Source organism: Antechinus flavipes, chromosome 1, assembly GCF_016432865.1.
Source record: "Antechinus flavipes isolate AdamAnt ecotype Samford, QLD, Australia chromosome 1, AdamAnt_v2, whole genome shotgun sequence".
Taxonomy (NCBI): domain Eukaryota; kingdom Metazoa; phylum Chordata; class Mammalia; order Dasyuromorphia; family Dasyuridae; genus Antechinus; species Antechinus flavipes.
Genome location: NC_067398.1, coordinates 52,521,323 through 52,541,483, shown reverse-complemented (window position 1 = coordinate 52,541,483; position 20,161 = coordinate 52,521,323). Strand labels below are relative to the sequence as shown.

Here is a 20,161-nt window from a genome sequence, read left to right as displayed (position 1 = left end):
TTTGTGTCCTTCTGAAGCCAGAAACAGCTCTCTCCCCACTGTATCACCTGGTTCACTTGTTTCAGTCATTTCCAGCTCTCCATGACTTCTCCAGCTTATTTTACAGATGAGGAAACTGAGGCAAATAGTTATATAACTTGCCCCACTGTCATACAGCTAGTGTCTGAGGTAAGATTCAAATTCAGGAAGATGAATCTATACCACTGTGCTACCTAGCCCTCTCTTATAAAATAAGAATTATAAAAAATAAGGATAGTCAAGTGAGTGTTTTTTCTAGGCTAGAGTGCAGATCTTAGATTCCAAAAGACCTGAAATCAAATCCTGTCTCAGATGTATATTAGATGTATACTAATATATAGCAAGTTATTTAATGTCATAAAGCCTCAGTTTCCTCATCTGTAAAATGGGGGTGATAACAATAGCCCCTCTATCATAGGATTGTTGTGAGGATCAAATTAGAAAATGTAAGAAAATACTTATCGACAGAGTACTGTATCATGCTAGTTATTATTATTTCTAGGCTCAACATCCCTAGATCTTTCAACCATTCCTCACCAAGTCATTTTTTCAACTCTGAATTAAGTGTTTGCTTGATGAACATCCCCTCTGGAACGGGGTGACCTGTGTTTGGGGAAGGGCAGCTAGAGGGAAATTTCTAATTAGTAAGGCAGGAAAACCCCCTCTAAGACCTAGGAACTGTCTAAGAAGGAAAGTTGCTAGGTACCACACTTCCCTAACAAAAGTAGACGAGACTTTGACTTTCCAGGAGCGCCATCTGGGATCTTGCTCCCTTGAGTCCTAAACCACAAAAGGATGTTGTTCTGTGGGAAACTTCTTGAGCCCTCTGGCATCTCAGCCCACCCTCCCCAAACCAGCCTTGCTTTTCTTTTTTTCTCTTAAAATAGCTTGGAAAGAGGTGAAGTAAGTGATTTCCCCTCTTACATTTCTAGGTTAGTTTAGGACTCAGAGGCCCTCACTGGTCCCGATTATATCCGGCCTCTTAGGTGCTTTCCAAATAGAGGATAAAGGGCAATTGACCTCTAACCTGAATCAGCGATCAAATCAAGTTATTAAGTGCCTACTGTGTGCTAGCCACTGTGCTAAATGTTGGGGGTACAAATATAAGCAAAAAGATGCAGTTCTTGTTCCAGGATGAGGTTCGGCAGTCTCCCCAGGATCCTTAGAAATCTGCTTTAAGAGACTAGCGTGGTGCTCAGGGAATACCAGCTCTGTCACTTATTCCCTGGGAGACCCTGAGCAAGTGCTTTCCCACTGCTGGGCCTCATATTCTCCTTTCTAAAATGATCCCCCTGACTCTCAAATCCTGTGATTTCTCTAGCTGTGCATGGGTTCTCAGTGTGGGCCCCCGGCTGCCTAGCTGTCCAAATGAAGCAGATTAGTGGGTTTTCAAAGGCTGTTATTACTGTGAGACTGGATGGGAAAATTGAGGATCTCAGTGGAAATTTCCAGCAAGGGGGTGAGAGATATTGTCCTCTGAGGGTCAAGAAAACCTGGGGAAAATTCTAACATTCGGGGATTCTTAGTATTTTTGAGTCCTTGTGTGCTAGAGCCCAGGAGGGCTTAAGAAATGAATTTTATGCCTTGAGCTTCAGGGGTTCTTAGCCCTGAGATCTGTGAGCTTTTTTTTTTAAGTTTGAAAATGATTTCAATATAGCTGATTTCCTTTGAAATTTATTTTATGCATTTAACAATAGTATTCCGGAAAGAATCCATAAACTTCTACTGCCCCTGACTCATTAAAAAGGTTGAAAGACCCAGGTCTAGTTGGAGAGGACAGGTAAAATCCTCACAGTACCAGTAGAATGAAAGCTCTTTGAAGGCAGGAAGAGGAGGAAGCAGGAGAAGTCGTTACTGAGTCATAGGGTTTTTTTTCCACTCCCTGAATGGTTAGAAATGAATGTGATAGGATTTCCGAGTTGCATCTTCAAGGTCATCTTGTCCAGATTTTTCATTCTGAGGAAACTCAGGTTTACATACATAAAGGAACTTGTCCTAAATCATACTTGCTCAATGGCAAAAGTGGGATTCGAATCCAGATCTTCCAATTCCAAAGCCAGAGTTTTTCCCATTATACCGTAGTGCTCTCCCTTCCAAAGCAACTTTGGCTCTGTGCCCAGAGGAAAGATCCCCAGGGACCGATGGCCCAGCTTGGGGTATATAGTCAGCAGGTTGTGTGTGAGTCGAGGAGGAAGAGGTGATTCAGGTCAGGTGCATGTGGGTACTCTCTGTCCTGTGACAACTATCCTGTCTCAAGAGTTCAGCACCACTGATAATGAAATGGAGAGAGCATTGAATGTAGAATCACACATCCTGAGTTCAAATGCTGATTGTGTCCTTCCTTCTGTAACGGTCTGGTAAACCCTGGTTTGGGAGGATGGGCTGAGATGCCAGAGGGCTGAAGAAATTTTCCCACAGACCACTATTCTTTGTGGTTTAGGACTCGAGGGAACAAGATCCCAGCTGAGCATCCCGGAGAGTCAAAATCTCAGCTACTTTTTAATGTAAGGGAAGTGTGGTACCTGGCAACTTTCCTCCTTAGACAATCCCTAAGTTTTTTAATAAAGCGTTCCTGCCTTATTAATTGGAGACTCTTCTTCATCTGCCCTTTGCCAAGGGTTGAATTTTTAAGGTGACCTCGATATAGCAAATTACTTTCCTTTTTTAAATCTCATTTTTATAAAATATCTATAAAATAAGAATATCGGGCCAATTGACTGATCTTTAAAGCTCATTCTGTTTCTATAGACTTAAGTTTGACATTCCCTTCACAATCAAATGCTCTATGTTCTAAATACCCTTCACCCTCTTACATTCTATGTTCTAAAACCCTTTACCTTCTAATGTCCTATATTCTAGTCTTCACCTTCTAATAGTTTATGTTCTAAGACTCATTACCTCTAATGTTCTATGTTCTAAAGACCCTTCACCCTCTTACATTCTATGTTCTAAGAACCTTTACTTTCTAATGTTCTATATTCTAAATAGTCTTCACCTTCTAATATTTTATGTTCTAAGACTCTTTACCTCTAATGTTCTATGTTCTAAAGACCCTTCACCCTCTTACATTCTATTTTCTAAAATTCTTTACTTCTAATATCCTATGTTCTAAATACCCTTCACTCTCTTATATTCTATGTTCTAAGACCCTTTACCTTCTAATGTTCTATGTTCTAAATAGTCTTCACTTTCTAATATTTTATGTTCTAAGACCCTTTTATCCTCTAATGTCCTGTGTTCTAAATACTTTTCACCCTCTAACTTTCTGTCCCAAGATGCCTTTATCTTCAAATATCCTATCTTCTAATTCCTCTCCCGCTTCCCCCTTCTGTTTTTTAAGGTCCCAGACATCCTCAACATATCTTATATTCTAATATCTGGGTTCCAAGTTTTCTTTGAGTTGTGTCATTCTATATTCATTCACTGAACTCACCAAGAATCATTTCTTTTTAAATAAATAAATATATATATGCATATATATATATATATATTCCAACATCCTCTGATCTATGAGATCTTCTAGTTCCAACTCTCTAAGGTCCTAAGTATTTTTGAGCATTTATTGTGGGCCTCATTCTATGTCAGCTCCTGTGAGAATTATGTAAGACAAGAGCTTGCAGTCTGATTGGAACAGCAGGGCATAAATATATGAAGAGATAACCAATAGTAGAAGTAGAATTCTGTTTCAGGTTTTATATTTTGTCTTTGTATCCTCAAAGCTGAGCACAGTGGGGGCTTATTAGATGAAATCCAATGGGATTGAATCTCAGGTAAAAATAGCAAGTACTCAATCACGAATTCTGGCAGGAAAGATCCTTCCCATCTTATAGAAACTGAGAGGAAAGGGAAGCTCACTCTGGGTTGGGGTGGTCAGGGAAGGCCTCTTTCTTAAAGAAGATAATTGCCTTGGGTCATGAAGACAGAGTAGATTTGAATTATTAGAGAGCAATGGGATTCCAGTTGAGGAGAATAATCTACACAAAGACCTGAGGTGGGTATAGACCTATCATGTCCTGAAGACAGTGAAGGAGACTGGGGAAGCAGAAATGGAAGGTCTGTGTTGGGAAGCAGTGGAGGTAAAGACATGGTTGGGTGAATACTGTGGGTGTTAAATGGCTCTGCCTTTGATGTGTTTTCCAGATGCACCAGCTGTCTGTCTACCCGATGGCCCTGTTTCTGGTGCACTCAGCAGCATACCTGTGTCTCCAATGTGTCAGAGTGTGGGAACACACCAAATCCCACGGTAAGTTGGACACATCTGAGTTTCTTTCCCTATCATGCTATAAATGTCTTTATCTCTGTGTTTTCTCTCAAGACTCTCAGTAGGGTTGATGGGAAGAGCAGGTGGTTAGTCTGTCCAGGCTTTCCATCCCCAGATCAGAATCTTCTCTAATTTTCTTAACTGGATTGTGTCCCAATTTTGCATTGATCCTCCATCCCTGCCCTTGCTTTCATCTTCCATACAAGTCTTCATAAAATCTAAATTGGTTGGTAAATTCCCATTGTGCATTCACATTGGTCCCTTTAGACAATTCATACTTCACCTCTTCATCAGATTCCCTTCTCCCAGTGACTTTAGAATTTAATTCTTGAGACCCTCCACCCTGAGCTGACTTCCCTTTGAGGCTTTGGTCCTTAGGATCCTACCTCTGTTTTCTTTGAGCCCTTGAAATCTGTTCTTCCAAAATATAGGATGCATGTTAGATTATTACCCCCTTTCTTCTCCTCATTGAACATTCTATGATGGAGTGGTCATTTCGTATTGTTTCCACTCTAGCAACCACACTTTTCTTCTTGATCAGAATCAAATCCAGCACAGAATTTCCCCTTCTTGATTTGTCCACTTTGTAAAGACAGAAGTTATCATTTAAAAATTACTAGCTGTTTTGCCTTTGACATAGATATGGATAATTAAAATCTTCCATTACTATCTATCATATTTATATTCCATAAGCAAAGTTGGGCTTGTGATCTGTTTCCTGAATGCATCGATTCTTTCTTCTTTTTGCTAGGAAGTCTGTAGTCAGGGGTGAGTAGTTAAATGTTTAGCAACCAGTTCATTTAAAAATATATATATATGTATGATATCATGCATTTTATATTCTAATTTCATGCCTGACATCTTATTTTTGTCAATTGTCTTATTTTTGGGTATTAAGAGGTTTCAGAGAAGTACTTGATTAAAAAGAAAACATAACTGAGTTTTAAAAAATATTCATGCATGATACACTTTTAAGTTTATACCATTAACATGTCCTCTATCACTTTCTTAAGTCTAGACAATCAACAAAGTAATAAGTCAAGCTATTATTTGTAGTATTTGTCTATTTCCTAAGACATAAATGCTCACATTGATTATTTAACAATTGACTCTTGCAAGCCAGTATGAGCTGGCTCCAGCATATTTCTGAATATGGTATGCCCTAATGACAATGTCACTTCTGTTTCTAGCTGTGTTGGTCCTTACCCATTGCCTTCCACTATGCTTGTCTCTCTGATTCCTAGATGTCTTCATATGAACATAACTCTTTTGAAATTATACCAACCCTACTTTTACATTGCCTATTCTTTTAAGAGATCCCTAACTTCCAAAGCTATATTCTAAGCACGGGTTTTATACCACTCAAACTCTGTGAAGTCTATGATGGCTAATTTGCTTCTTTGCACTAAAGGTTTTATTGCTACCTACTATTTTGGGATTTTTGTCTTCTGTGAAATGTTGAGCATCTCTACTGCTTTTTCTTTCATCACTGAAGCTATTTTCTGTTATATGAAATAGGCATATGTATATATTTTATTGTTATTCAGTTATTCATCATGACTATCTCTTTGTGAGCCCATTTGAGTTTTATTAATCCAGGTGATGTGATGAGATTCAATCTAACTTCTGATCATTGTTTTATTAATGGGGAAAGCAGGATCCCAAAATTTATATGTAAGGTTTGACCCCTTTGAATATCAGTTCCTCAATGAACACACCTAACACTTAGCCAAGAAACGAATTTATTCAATTTAGTGGCAAGATAGGAGTCAGAGAAAGTATCTATGGGAGAAGATATACCAGACAATACAGGGTGAAGGAACTTCCAGTGGGAGCAAGGAAAGTCAGCTCAACCAAGAGAGAGATTCCCAGATCTCACCCAAGGGAAAGTCTGCTGAAATCCCTAATATAGGAAGCTGGGACCAAGGATATGACAAAGATGGCCAGCTCCTCTCAATTCGGCTTCTTTCCAAAGTCCTTTCCTTCAGTGACCTGAAATGGGATTAGCACTTTCCATCTTCTCTCTTGAAGCTGGAAGCCAGAAGCTTCCAACAAAACAGTTGAAAGCATTGAAAAGCTCAGAGCTTTCCTTTCCCCCTGTCTGTCACCAACTTTACCCTGCTCCTCATGTAGGTACAAGGCATTGATCTCCAAAAATGAGAAGGTCTAGACCACGGTATAGCATATACAAAATACTTTCAAGGGGACTCCATCCCGACCTGGAGGTTTGGAGTTTTGTTTTTTAATTTCTGCATTTAATACTATAGCTCAGACATACATGTCTATAAGATAGGGGGAACAGTATTGTACTTGGCACAATGTCTGGCACATAGTAGGCACTTAATAAATGTTGACTGATTGAAGTAATAAACTTAGAATCAACTGAGGGCAGTGAAGACTGCTAAAGATGATTTTTTGAAGGTTGTGGAGTTTTACTGAGGGAAAGAGAAATTAGAGCATTTCCTTTGCTGTTGAAGAGGAGATGAGACTGCTTGGCTTTTTTTTTCCGCTTGTTTTATCCTTCTTTGTACTGGAAAGAGCAGAGCAAAGTGCTTCATTGGGAGTGAACACTCAAGATTAGCAGAAAGATAGTAAGAGCGATTCATTGAGATGACCAGGAAAGCTTAATGTTTCCAAGAAAAAAGCCTCCCGTCCTTATAAGAGCAACCATTTTTTTCTCATTTAATATTTTCTTTTCCCAGTTACATGTAAAAATAATTTTAACTTTTAAAGAAATGTTTATTTCCAAATTCTCTTCCTCCCTTATCCTCTCCATTAAGAAAGCAAGTAATTTGATATAGGTTACACAGATGTCATCATACAAAACACATTTCTATGTAAGTCATTCTGTAAAAGAAAATGCAAACAAAAAAACCTAAGAAAAATTTAAAAAGCAAAGAAAAACATCTTTGATCTGCATTCAGGTTCTATTAATTCTTTAAGATCAACTATTTAAAATGCTTATTGGCAGATCTCAACATATTTTAGCATAAGGACAAAATCAAAAGCCATTTGGTTTTCTCATCCAGTCTGTTCCTATAAATCCCGTCAAACAACCCTTCTCTCCCAAAAAGTAAATGTGTAAGCATGAGGTCTGGCCAGCAATTGCTACCCACTAGGGAAATCGAGGCAGCTGGCAAGAAGAGATATTCCTCATTCCAAACAGGGAGTGGAAGTAGTCAGTCAATCAGTCAGGCAGTCAACTAGCATTTATTAAGTACCTACTATGTGTCAAGCACTGTGCTAAGTGGGCTTCTATTCATTTGGGGAAAAATGCTGAACTTGGCATCCTAGCTGCCTGTGATGAGTTCAAGTGAGTACTGGAGAAAACTGGCAGATGTGATTAATGAACCACTGTCAGTTCTCCTGAAGACTGGGAGAATTACTGAAAAGATTGGAGAATGGCAAATGTTGTCTGATTGTCTAAAAAGTGTGGAAAATATAATACGATCTACTAACTGTATGCCTACGAGCTTAGCTCCAATGCTCTGCAAATTATCAGGCTGGTGAGTGGGTACCTAACAAAAGGAGCACTGATCCGAGAAGTCACCAGGAATGGAATCGTGTCAGATCTGGTGACTGACACCTGAAGCTTGTGAACGTGGGGGAATGGAAAGAGGAGAGATCCCCGGGGGAGAAGATGAAGAGGACATCGACATAGAATCAAAGGGGGCTTTTTGAGTTGGGAGAAACCTTAAAAATCATTTCCACTCCTTCCTCTGTAACTACAGATGAAGAGACCCACTGAGATTTTATGTCTTGCTCTAAATCACACAAATAGTTAAGTGGCAGAGTTAAGATTGAACTCAGGTTCTAGGATTTTAGGTTCAACAGATTTCCTTTGCATCTCATAGAAGCCCTAAGAATGGGGGGGGTATATATTCTTTCCTCTTCCTGCCTCTCCCCATCCGGCATGAGGAACGCCTCTTCTTGCCAGCTACCTCAGTTTCCCTTTGAAGGACAGCGGCAACAACAACGTTTATCATCAATTTTCTCTGGATTTGTCTGATGGGAACCATAGAAACAGGCTGGAAGAGAAAATTGAATGGGCTGTGATTTTTGCCCTGGCTGGGCTCTGCCCCTGAGTGCCTTAAACAATTGCTGCAGTAGGGGGTGGGAGGCTTTTTTCTTGGAAGCATTAAGCTTTCCTGGTCATTTTAGTAACTAGAATCCCTTTGGCTCTTGATACTAGCTTCGAAATTGGCACTGAGCCACCATTTTCCAAGCACTCGAGGATGCCTGGATTTAATCAATTAAAACTAAAAGAGAGAGGGGGGAAAGTGACCACACCTACTGTTTCTGAGGCAGCTAATAGCACACGTGGAAGCTTGTTCCCATGGTTTTTACAAATGGCCTGTCTCTCCACAGAGCCTCGAATGTCCACCCGATCCCATGGCCCAGCTGCTCTGCTCAGCCCCCCACCCCCACAGCTTATAATGAAGTTAATCCCACTAATCAGCCTTTGAACCATCAGTTCCTATCCCATGCTAACTCTGGCTCAGGTTGTGAGTGTGGCCAAGGCTTAGCACAGAGCAGGTGGGTGGTCTGCCCTGATAAAGAAGGCTGCTCTCCGTAAGGGACAGAGCACAGGTCTTGTTGTTGTTGTTTGTCCTCCGTTTTCAAAAAGGACCCAAGGCAGCGTGGGGGGTGTCTGGACTTGGGCATGAATTGGATTTGTGAGGCAGAGTTTCTCAAAGGCAAAAGCCTCGTTCTCTCTTCCTCCAGTGGCCAGGCAAGAGTCAGGCTGACCAGCACACAGTGAATGACCTTGGTCTGACCAAGCTTCAGTGTCCTTATGGCCACTAGAATAAGTTGCTCTCAGCCCCCCATCCAGCCAGTGGAGGTCTTCCCGTGCTGGGCACCCTAACAGGCTCGTTAACTCTGCCCATCTGCAGAGACAAGATGCGGCCGCTGCCCATGCTACAGGAAGAGGCAGGTGGATACCAGGGGGAACGAGCAGCCCTGAAAAGTTCCTGGCAAATCCTCGCCCCAGAGGCCCTGCTCCTCCCTGAACTCCTCGGACACCCCCTAACCAAGTCCTGCTGAAGTATGTGGTCGTGTACAAGGACTGAAGGGAATCCAAAAGAAATGGGAAGACTCAGGACCTACCACCGAGGAGCTTTCCATCTGCTTAAGAGGATCAAGTTTATGAAGTAATAGTATAACATAGTGTATAGGAAGAGCCAAATTAAGAGAGAGTCAGAGAGAGGAAAGGGCGGAGGGAGGGAGAGGGAGAAGGAGGAAGGGAGAGAGAGAATAAAAGAGAAGAGACAGAATGGGGAAGAGGGAAAAGATAGAGGGGAAAAGAGAAAGAGGGAGAGAAAGAGAGAAAAAGAGAGAAGAGAAGGAAAGAAGAAAAGAGAGACAAGGAGACTGAGAGACTGAGATTGACACAGAAAAGAGACAGAAACAAAGAGAAAGAGAGACAGAGAGAGAAACAGGGATAGAGACAGAGAGAAAGAAGGATGAAGGAAGCTGGAATGAAAGAGAAAGAAAGAAGGGAGAGAGGGAAGGAGAGAGAGACAGAGAGGGAGGAAGGAGAGAAAGAATAAGAGAGAAAGAGAGAGAGGGGGGGGGGTAGACAGACAGAGACAGGGACAGAGAGACAGAAACAGAGACAGAAAGAAGAGAGAGAGAGAGAATGAGAAAATATGTCAGTTCCTTTCTGAGAAGATGAGGTACAAAGAAGTAGACTTTATGTATGAGATACAGTGATGTGGGACAGTCCTGAATCTGAAGTCAGGAGAGACTTGATTTCTAATCCTGCCTCTAACGTGTATCAGTAATATGATCATAGGCAGTTGGGTTAAGCAGTAGCTGACTTGGAGTTAAGTATCTTAGTTCCAACTCTGCCTTAGACTCTTAGGGAGGAGCCATCTCCAGTCATCCTGATTCTTATCTGGCCACTGGACCCAGATGGCTCTGGAGGGGAAGGTGAGGCAGGCCACCTTGCCCAGCCCTCCCTCATTTCAGTCCAGTTCACTCACATGTCCTGGCGTCACCTCCCTGATGTCATGGTCCTCTTCAAGAACAAAGGACAGATAACAACAACAGGCTCTTAGTAGCTGTGTAACCTTGTCCAAGTGACTGAATTTCTGTCTGCCTCAGTTTTCTCAGCTGTAAAGGAGGGAATAATCAGCATCTTCCTCCCAGGATTGCTGGTAACATCTATACAGAATTCTACAAACCTTAAGACACTATATTAATGCAAACTATTATTATAATATTAACAACTGAGGTACAGTGCTCTAAAGTAGGCCTTTAATAAATATTTATTTTGTTCCTTTCTTACTCCTGCTCAATTCCAGTCCCAGATCATTGCACATTCTCAGTACTGGTCCAGGATATATATATATGACTATCCATTTGCACCCTGTTTGCATCAGTTTTCTCTCTGTAAAAAATAAGCTAGAGAAGGAAATGGCAAACTACTCCAATATATTTGTCAAAAAAAAAATACCCTAATGGGGTCATGAAGAGTAAGACATGAGAGTGAAATGACTGAACAATAAAAATGACATCATCTAGACTAGGGTTGGACAGACTAAAGCCTTACCAAGTGTTTTTGTAGGGCTGTGAGCTGATCAATTTTTAAATAAAGTTTTATTTTATTTAAAAAGTCATCCTTAGCTCACTCATAGACCATAAAAAAATAAGTGGTTGACTGGATCTAACCTTGAGGCCACTGTTTGCCAATCCCTGATGTGGACAAAAAGTTTTCTTTCCTCTATTTCCTTACTCAGTTCATAGGACCAGAGATTTGGGGACCTCAGTAGTAACCTCAATTTTTGGATAGCAGACCGTGGAACTAGAATTTGAAACCTTGTTCTCTCCAACTCCAGATCCAACATTCTATGTGACAGAATTGTTACATCCGTCCACTTTGGATGGCCCTAGATTTCATTGAGGACACAATATTCTTCCTGGTCTTGGTGCTTGATGTCAGCATAATGTCATGGGCAAATAGGAATAGACAGAGAGCACTTCCTACTGTGTCACCTTGGCCGTATCATTACCCCTCTGTGCCTCAGTTTTCTCATCTGTAAAGTGAAGTGTGCTAGATGTCCTCTAAGCTCCTTCAAGTTCCATGATCATCGGTTTGCTGTGGTCAGTCATTTCAGGTACATCCAACTCTTCATGACCCTATTTGGAATTTTCTTGGCAAAGATTCTGGAGTAGTTTGCCATTTCCTGCTTCAGTTCATTTTACAGATGAGGAAACTGAGGCAAGCCATGTTGTTAAGTGGCTTGCCTAGGATTATACAACTAGGAAGTGCCTGAGGTCAAATTGAACTCAGATCTTGGCACTGACCCAGGCCCACTGCTCTATCTGATCATTATAGAAAACCTCTCTTCCATTAGGCACATACCTAATAAATGCCTCTTGATTGATTGATTGATTTTGTACAAGACATCCTCTATTACAGTGGTAAAAATCATCAGTGAGCCTTTGTCTCTCCCTATTTTATTACTCCAATCATAATGACAGTCAGAGGATCAGGATCTTCAAATGTGATTTCATTTCCCTGTTAAGGAATTCTGTAGGATTTTACGCAGGGGATATGTCAATTATGTGCCTGTAAAGAAATGGTCTGATGTAGAAAAATGCTTATAAAAGTATGCCTGTTTCCTTCTCATATTTTTAACAAAGATTCCCTCGATATATGTGTAGAAAATTCTCCTAAAAATGGTACAGAAATTAGGAAGTAGACATAAGCTTTGGTTATTGCAGATGTCCTTTCAAATGTCTTCTTTAAAAAGAATTCCATCTGTAGTTTTTTCTCTAATTGTTTGGTATCTTCTCTTTCATTTATCTTAAAAATTAGCCCCACCATGCTTTTAGAATTGGGTCTTCTCCAGCACGGATTTTGTCTGTGTATGCTTGGTCTGGTCCAGCTGGTCTTCCTGACTTCATTTTCTCAAGTGCCAATTCTACTTCCTCATTCAACACATCAGGGACTGAGGTGTTAGATTCCAAATGTGGTGGTTCCACTGTCAACGATGATGAAAATAGATTTCTAAGGAAATGCTGGCAGACCCATCCCATTTTCTTTTTCATCTGTTGATTGTTCTACTCCCGGTTTCATCTATAAATGTTCTTGGGATGATCTGGCTTAGTTGGGTCTCGTGCCAAGCTTTTTTAATGCTTATTTTCCTTTCACCGCTCTTTCCTGTTTTATGAATTGATGCTGTTTAATTTTTTCCATCACCTTCCTCTGGAATGTTTTGCAAATGAGTTGATTTTCTAAACCATGGTTGTTTTGGAAGCTTTATTTCTCTGCTTGACAAAGAGAGTCACGTCTGCTGGCCAAAGAGGTTTCTGGGATCTCTGAGCATCCTTATTGTTTTATACTCATCAAATATTTGTAGGATATGTTGGTAACCAGTCAATGTCTTTTCCTTTATCCAACTCTCACTTTTTAATGTCAGGTAGGTCAGGTCGGTGGTATTGTCATGGTATACACCATGTATTTTTCCCTTCTGTATCCTTTTGAAAAAAGCTTTATGCTGATTTTAACCTTTACTCTAATAATTAGTCAGTAGACTGACTGCACACACGACAGCTGATTCTGAAATGATTCACACATCAATAACTAGTCATTTCCTGTCTGTTAAGAAGCAGTTAGTTTCATTTTTGAGAATGTCATTCAGTACTCACCACATCCAGCTCCTATAAATGCTTCTCTTGAGTAAAATACACAGCAGGCAGCCTTCCAATAAGTCCATTGGCCTCTTTTTTTTTTCTTTATCTGGATCTATATTTTCCAACATTTTTCAGTATTGTCCCTTATGGCCAACCTTCCAAGTGAAGGGAATGAGAGCATCTGCCCCGAGGGTTGTTGTGAAGATTGAATGAGAGAACATGCATAAAGCACTTTGCGAATCTTAAAGCACTATATAAATATTAGCTATTATTATTATTATTAACATGAGTGTGTTGCCTTATTTTGCCATGTTGTTTATAGAATTTCTCTTTATCCTTGGCAACAGAGATTGGTGAGTTGGTTAATAATATGGCAAATGACTTCAGTATCTTTGCCAAGAAACCCCCAAGTCAAGAAGAGTCGGACATGACTGAAACAATTGAACAAGGACGTTTATACAACACCTACTATGTGCCAGGAACTGTGCTAAGTGCTTTACAAATATTATCCCATTTGATTCTCACAACAACTCTAAGAAGTAGGTGCTATCATTATCCCCATTATGCAGATGTGGAAACTGAGGCAAACAGGATTAAGTGACTTGTCCAGCTAGAAAGTATCGATGCTAGATTTGAATTTGGGAAGATGAATCTCCTTGACTCAAGGATCAGTTCTCTGTGCACTAGGGCATCATCTAGTCTGCCCCTGGCCCCTACCACTTATTAAGTACCAATAGTGTTGGATAAATTTGGGGGGGAAGAAAAAGCATGTGGTTTGTAGCAACCTCTGTGACCCCCAGTGATGAAGTAGGAGGGACTGTGCAGGGCTAAGAGCTTTCTAGTACTTTTTCTCTGTTTCATGGGTTCAGAATCCTCTGTTTGGCATTCAAAGCCTTGCATAACTTAACCCCACTTGACTGCAGAGTAATTTTGAGTTCTTATAGACTTTGAACTCTCATAGACTGTTTGCTAAGAGATGAAGTAGATGAGATCCACTAGACTTGCAGCTACAAGAATCTGGCTCAAATGCTGTCTCTGACACTTAAATGAGTCTGGACAAGTTACTTAGGCATTCTGAATCTCCTCAGTCTTTTTGTCTGTAAAATGGGGATAATAATAGCCTTTCCCTAACAAAATTATGATGCTTAAATGAATTAATAGATGTAAAGTGCTTGACTGACTTCGAATTGCCATCCCAAAGTCAGCCATTATTGTTACTGGTCAGGCTGCTCCCATTCCCCTGAAATCATGGAGCCTTGAAGTACTAATGTGAGAAAAATGCAGCAAATCTGGCACACAGCCGCGGACATTCTGTCTTCGGAACACGTCCCTTCCTTCTCTCCTCGTCCCTGGGGTCTGTGGGAAGTTTGGGGTCTGACAGGAGGAATTGCCGGCATTTGTCTGCCCTGCTCATTGTTTTGCTCTCCAAGAAGACCGATGACCTTGGGGGAGTGATGTTTTGACTTGTGTGTGGATTGGATTCCAGCGGGGCAGAATTGTACAGTCGTCACTCTTTCCTCCACGGTCATCAAAGTCCAGTGGCAAGGTCTGAGGTCAAGATGACTGGGGATGGTCCAGGATGCAGTGGGGAACCTTGACCTTTCTAAATTAAGGTCTTTCCCAGGCTTAGTTTGTCTGAGGCAAGGCCCTTTCCATACTGCTCAGCAGAACCTCACAGAGGTCCGGGGAGGGAGCCTGAGCAGGGATCATTAGCTTCCTTGTGCTACTGATCAATCAGTAAACATTGATTAAGCACCTACTAAAGGCCAAGAGCTGGGGATGCAGAAAGAGACAAAAGCCTGTCCCTGCCCTCAAGGAGCTTACAGTCTAATTGGGGACGCAGAGATCTCCAACAAGGGTCTTTCTGAGCTGCTACGGAGACGTGTATGAGACAAGCATCCCTCAGCCTGGGCCCTTCCCCGGGCAGTAGCTCAGTTCCCAGGGGTCCTTGTCTCCCAGTTTTCCCTGACCAGCTCTCATCTTCACACGGGAAGAGGGGAGGAGACAGCCCCTGTCTCTGAAGATTAGACTAATCGCACCAGAGACAAGCCAGCAGGGGCCTTCTCCACCCTGAGTAGGAACTGGAGAGGAGGGAGGGAGGCAGGACGGGCCTTGGAAGCTCCAGTGAAGTTTCTGAGCCGGGTGCTTAATTTGGAGTTTAATTAAATGCCAATTAGTTCTGGAGACGCCAAGGCTTACTGGGTCAAGCAGGGGATTAGGAGACAGGATGCCTGGGTCTGCTTACGGCTCTGCTTTGGCGGCTGCCTGGTGCACAGAGATAAAATTAGCCCCCCGCTGCCTGAGCACGGCACGGAGAGGCTTAGGGGAGGAGGTGGGCAAAGCGGCTTGGGATCTGGGTGGGCCGTGCCAGGCAGGATGCTTTGGAGAGACTGACTGAGGATTAGGGAGGCATCCGGCCTGTCTGTTCTCTGTTGCTCTCACCTCCCAGTCCTCCCGGACACCTCTCCCTCTCCTCCCCGCTGCCCCTCTCAGGGAGAGCCAGAGGAAGATGAATGAAAAGAACAAGATGTGTGTGTGTCTGGGGGGAGAGAGGGCAGGAAAGCACTCCAGAGCCCCCTCCCCACGAGGTGGCCAACGGCCCACTCAGGTCTCCTCTGGCAAAGAGAAGGCCGTGAGGCTCAGGAGAGCTGGAGTTGAGCACTGGGAAAATCTCTGGCCTGAGGTGATTGCTCCAGCTTGGCCACTTATGAGCCTTGTCTCCTCTTAACTGACTGATTGACTCATCACCACAAAGTTAGCCGAGAGTTGGGATGTGGGGAGGGAGCATGAAGTGGCCCACAAAGGCAGGGAGAGAAGGGGAGCCCCGACCTTAGTTCAGAGAGGAGACTTGTCTCTAAGGCACCAGAATTTTCCATGGGGTGGCCCTGTGTGGGGAGCTCCCTCCACTGAGGAAACCCAGAGCCTTTAGCCCCAAATCCAGGCTTTTTTTAATCACCCTGTGCTGCAAAATTCACTTGATCCAAATCAGGGCTGGGTATGCAGTGAACCGAGTGCTGGGCCTAGAACGAGGAATTCCCAAAATTAAATTCAGCCTCAGACACTTCCTAAATGGGTGATCCCGGGCAAATCCTGTAAATTTCCCTGCCTCAGTTTCCTCATCTGTAAAAACGAGAAGAAAGCGGCAGACCGCTTCATGAAGTCAGATAGAGCTGACTGAACAACCATCTAACAAGGAGCTGAGCTTGAAGAGGGGTTGGCTGTTTTTGTGTTCTCGTGAAGCAGCTGGGTTAGGTCTCGTCTCAGTGAATAAGAAAGAGTACAGTTAATTAGACAGTGCCATTGTCACATCTCTCTCTGGCTCAAAGACAAGCTAGGTGGCTGGCCGGGCCAGTGTGTCAGAGAGAGAGAGGAGAAATCAGTGTAAGTTAAAGCTGCTTTTAATAATCAAAGGGCAGCTCAATTGATACTCCATTATGGTCTTTTCTCGCTCTCAGGAACCACTTGAGAGCTCTCCCCATCTGTTTTCCACATCCTTAGGTTTCATTCTGAGTGGGGCTGGATTGATTTGGTTCCAGCAACGCTACTCAGACTGGCTTCCTAATCGGCCAGCAGTTAATGCGGAAAGAGCTCTTGATGGGCTCTGGGTGGCCATTGGGTGAGGGAAAAAAAATTAGACTTCCCTAGAATGAGCGAGGAGAAGTGATGGCAGAAACAGGGCACCTTTTGTGTCTGGGGAGTGTGAACAAAGACATTGGGGCTGGGAGTCAGTCTCAGTTCTGTCGCTTGTTCTGGGTGACTGTGGGTAAGTCGCTTACTGTGTCTGAGCCTTAGCTCAGGGAATAACATGAGTTTTCCTCACAGCTGTGGGAGCAAAGTGCTTGGTAAACCATAAAGCATCCCAGAAACGCGAGTTCTTTGGGTTGTTCCTCTGCTCCCTTCCTCCTGTCCTGGTCAGCCCAGCCTGAGCATGGGGAAGGTAGAGAGTACCCCTACCAGCAAAGTCACCGATCTTTCAAAGTATTGAAGCATTATTATCACCACTGTAATTAATAACATAAGGCTGTGTAATGGGGTACAGGAAATCAAGAGGCCTAGATTCCAGTCTTGTAGGTTATTGATTCAATATGTGATGCTGAATGAGTCATTTTCCCAACCTGGGTCTCAGTGTCCCTCTCTGTAAAATGCCTGGAATCCTGCAGGAGGACCTTGCACATCCCCTCCAAGATCCCTCCCCTCTGCTCTGTCCCTCCTTGTGGATACACATGTCATCTCATTGGATTTAAAGGCAGAAGCCCCTTTAGCCCCTTTTTCTCCCTCCTCCCAGCAGAGTCTGGAAGCAATGAGTCTCAGACAGTCCTGTTGGGTTTCTCCTACTTGGCTGAAGCTGTAGGTTTAATCATCTTTCAGGAGATGGTGACTGTGGCAAATATCCAGTTAATTGATCGGAGAACAGTTCCCTGTCCTGCTAGCCACAGCTGGCTGGTTGTCTTGTGACAGCTCGGTCTCTGTTCGTCCTTCCTGATAGCGTAGGTTCCAGAACGAGGGGGAATCCCTATTTACAATGTGATACCATACTCTTAACTCATAGGAGTGGTGTTTGGAATCCCAGAATCTCAGCCTTGGAAGGGACCTCAGAGGCCATCCAGACCAGAAAAAACAGAAAACAGAAGACCATGAAATGATTCAAAATATGTAATAATAAATTTCCCTTCCAAGAAAGTGTATATAACAAGGGAGCACACTGTATTAGAGTTTCCAGTCTTCTTTTGTTTTCTGCTGTGCACTTTTTACTTTATTCTTTTTTTAATAACTGAACAAGAATCCCCTCTATGACATTCCCAACCAAATAACCATTGACTCTTTATTGAAGACCTCCAATGAAGGGGAGGAACTCCACGACCTCCAGACGCAACCCATTCACTTTGGGTTATCGCTAATTGATAGGAAACCTCTATCCTCCTGAGCCAAGAAGAACAAATCTCATAGCTTATCCACGAGGACACCCTTTACATAAGATAGTCCCCCTAAACCTTCTCTTTTCCAGGTTAAACATTCCCAGGTCCTTCAATCCATCCTCCTGTGACAATAATCTCAAGCTCCTTCATTATCCTGATTGCCCTCTGCTGGACATTCTCCATCTTGTCAACATCTTTCTGGTACCTGAAAGAGAACACGGCACTCCAGATGTTTTCTGCCCAACACAGAGCACAGTGGGACTATCCTCTCCTTATTCCTGGAAGCTGTGCCTCTATTAATGTAATTTAAAATCCTATTGACTTTTTTTGGCTAAAGAGGAGCTACAGAAAGCTCTTGGACAGGAAAGGGACATGATGAAAATAATATATTCCCTGGAGATCTCTATTGACCTGCAGTTTGCCTGGATCTCCTTCAGATCACCTGTGCCCTAAGCATGATTCTTTTCCCAACTCATACTTGTGAAGGTGATTTGCCCAACTCATGTCAGACCTACATTTAGCCCATTGCTTTGACCCAGTGTTCTAGCCTTTGCTAGGAAAGTAAGAGCCCAGATTCTGCCATCTAATGTGTTAGCAAGCCCTTCCAACTTTGTGCCCTCCACAAATTTGATTGGCAAGATGTTCTAGTATACCTGGGAGAGAGACCAAAGTGCCTTTGTCCATCCCTTCTGTCCCCCACTGGATCGAGAGCAGCTCATCTACCGTAAGGTGCAACTGCAGAACAAAGTAACTCAGTCCTGGTGCTCCTGATTCACAAGCTCAAAAAGAGGAGCCACCAAGAAGTCCCCATTAGATCAGAACAGACTCGCCCAGTTTTTTGGAAACTTGTTGAGGAAGATCATGCTGGTAGCAAGTGAGAAGTCATGCATCAGTCACATTTTAATAAGGCTCAGAGAGCAGAGACAGAGGGTCACAGAGAGTGGGGCAGTAGACAGAGGGTAGCCTGTGTGGAGAAGAGATAGGGGAGGGAGAGACCCAGAATGTCACTTACAACTGCAGCTCTTGGGGGGAGAGACCCAGGGCAAGTCAGGGGCTGAGATTTAAGGTCCTATTTTAAGGTTTGGGTGATGAGGGAAGAAGGACTGACTCCTATGCAGGCCATCTTAGGGCTATTTCTTATTATCTTAAAATTATCAGTGTCCCTTTAGGGTCACTGTAATTTTATGTAATATTTTGTGGGTCTTACTATGCAAGTGAGAGGGCCTTTAGGGGCCAAAGAGGCTTCTTCTAAGTCTACAGTCTCCGGATGTGATCTCAGTTAATTTATGAGGCAGTTTTGTAAGTGACTTGTAGGTTCTCTTTTATATTCTCACTTCCCATTATCGTTACCTTGGGCTGGCTCCTTCTATACTAATAAGGGAAGGGAGGGGGCAGGGCCTTGGTTAGGGGAATACGGCTTCACCACAATCTACCCCTTGGCTGCCCAGCCACTTACTGTGGTCACATACTACCATGTCTGTTGACTAATCTAAGCAAAATCACTGCAAACACAATAATCACTATCTCTTCAAGGTCTCATCCTAGGAGTCCCGTTCATTTTCCTGGGAGCATCCAAGAGAAGCTGGATCTTCCTGCATTCATAGTGAGGTTAGGGGTGTGGGAGTCCACTCTGGCGGTGAATGTCCTCCCCTGAATTCTGGAGGGCTGGAGCACACCCAGAACTAAATGAGGTTGGGTGTAGAAGCTGTGGCTTTGGGAGTTGCTTCTAGATAGGGACTGACCCAGCCAGATGAGAGGCAGTCTCCCTCCTCAAGATATTGTTGTAGGATAAACTCAGTAGTTTGAGATTTGCCCCCATCCAGGGCTTCCTCTACTCTAGAGAGTTCTGTAGAGTAAGTGGGCTCCCTTAATATTAGGGGGATTGGAGTTTATCCCAGATTAAAGCAGACATGTCTCTCCTTTATGAGTCCATTGTCATATGCACAGCAGAACATGGAGAGGATTCAAAATAAGGAACAATACATTTCCATTTCAAGAAAGTGTCTATGATAATAGAACACATTGGATTCAGAGTTGTCCATCTTTTCTCTGCTTTCTTATAGGTTTTCCTTTGTTCTGTGCTGTGCACTTTTTCCTTTACTCTTTATTTTCTCCTTTCCTTCTCTCCGATCTCCCCCAAGCAGGCTATAGTTAAGCATGTATATATTTATGTGAGGTTGTGCTCTGCTTCTGTTTTTCTGAAGGTGGATAACATCATCCTTCTTAGCTCCAAATCTTTCCATATTTTTCCTAAATCCACCATCTCCTCATTTCCTACGCCACAGCAATATTCCAACCTTATACTACCTAGTTTGTTCTGAAT

General features: G+C 42.8%; 1 protein-coding gene across 1 annotated transcript in view; it reads left to right on the top strand.

Moving 5' to 3' along the window:
• PLXND1 (plexin D1) overlaps nucleotides 1-20,161 on the top strand; it is a 198,657-nt gene that overhangs the window by 80,739 nt on the left and 97,757 nt on the right. The window contains exon 8 of the mRNA XM_051982802.1: nucleotides 4,159-4,261. Coding sequence (XP_051838762.1) covers nucleotides 4,159-4,261 — 103 coding nt within the window. The remainder of the gene's footprint in view (nucleotides 1-4,158; nucleotides 4,262-20,161) is intronic.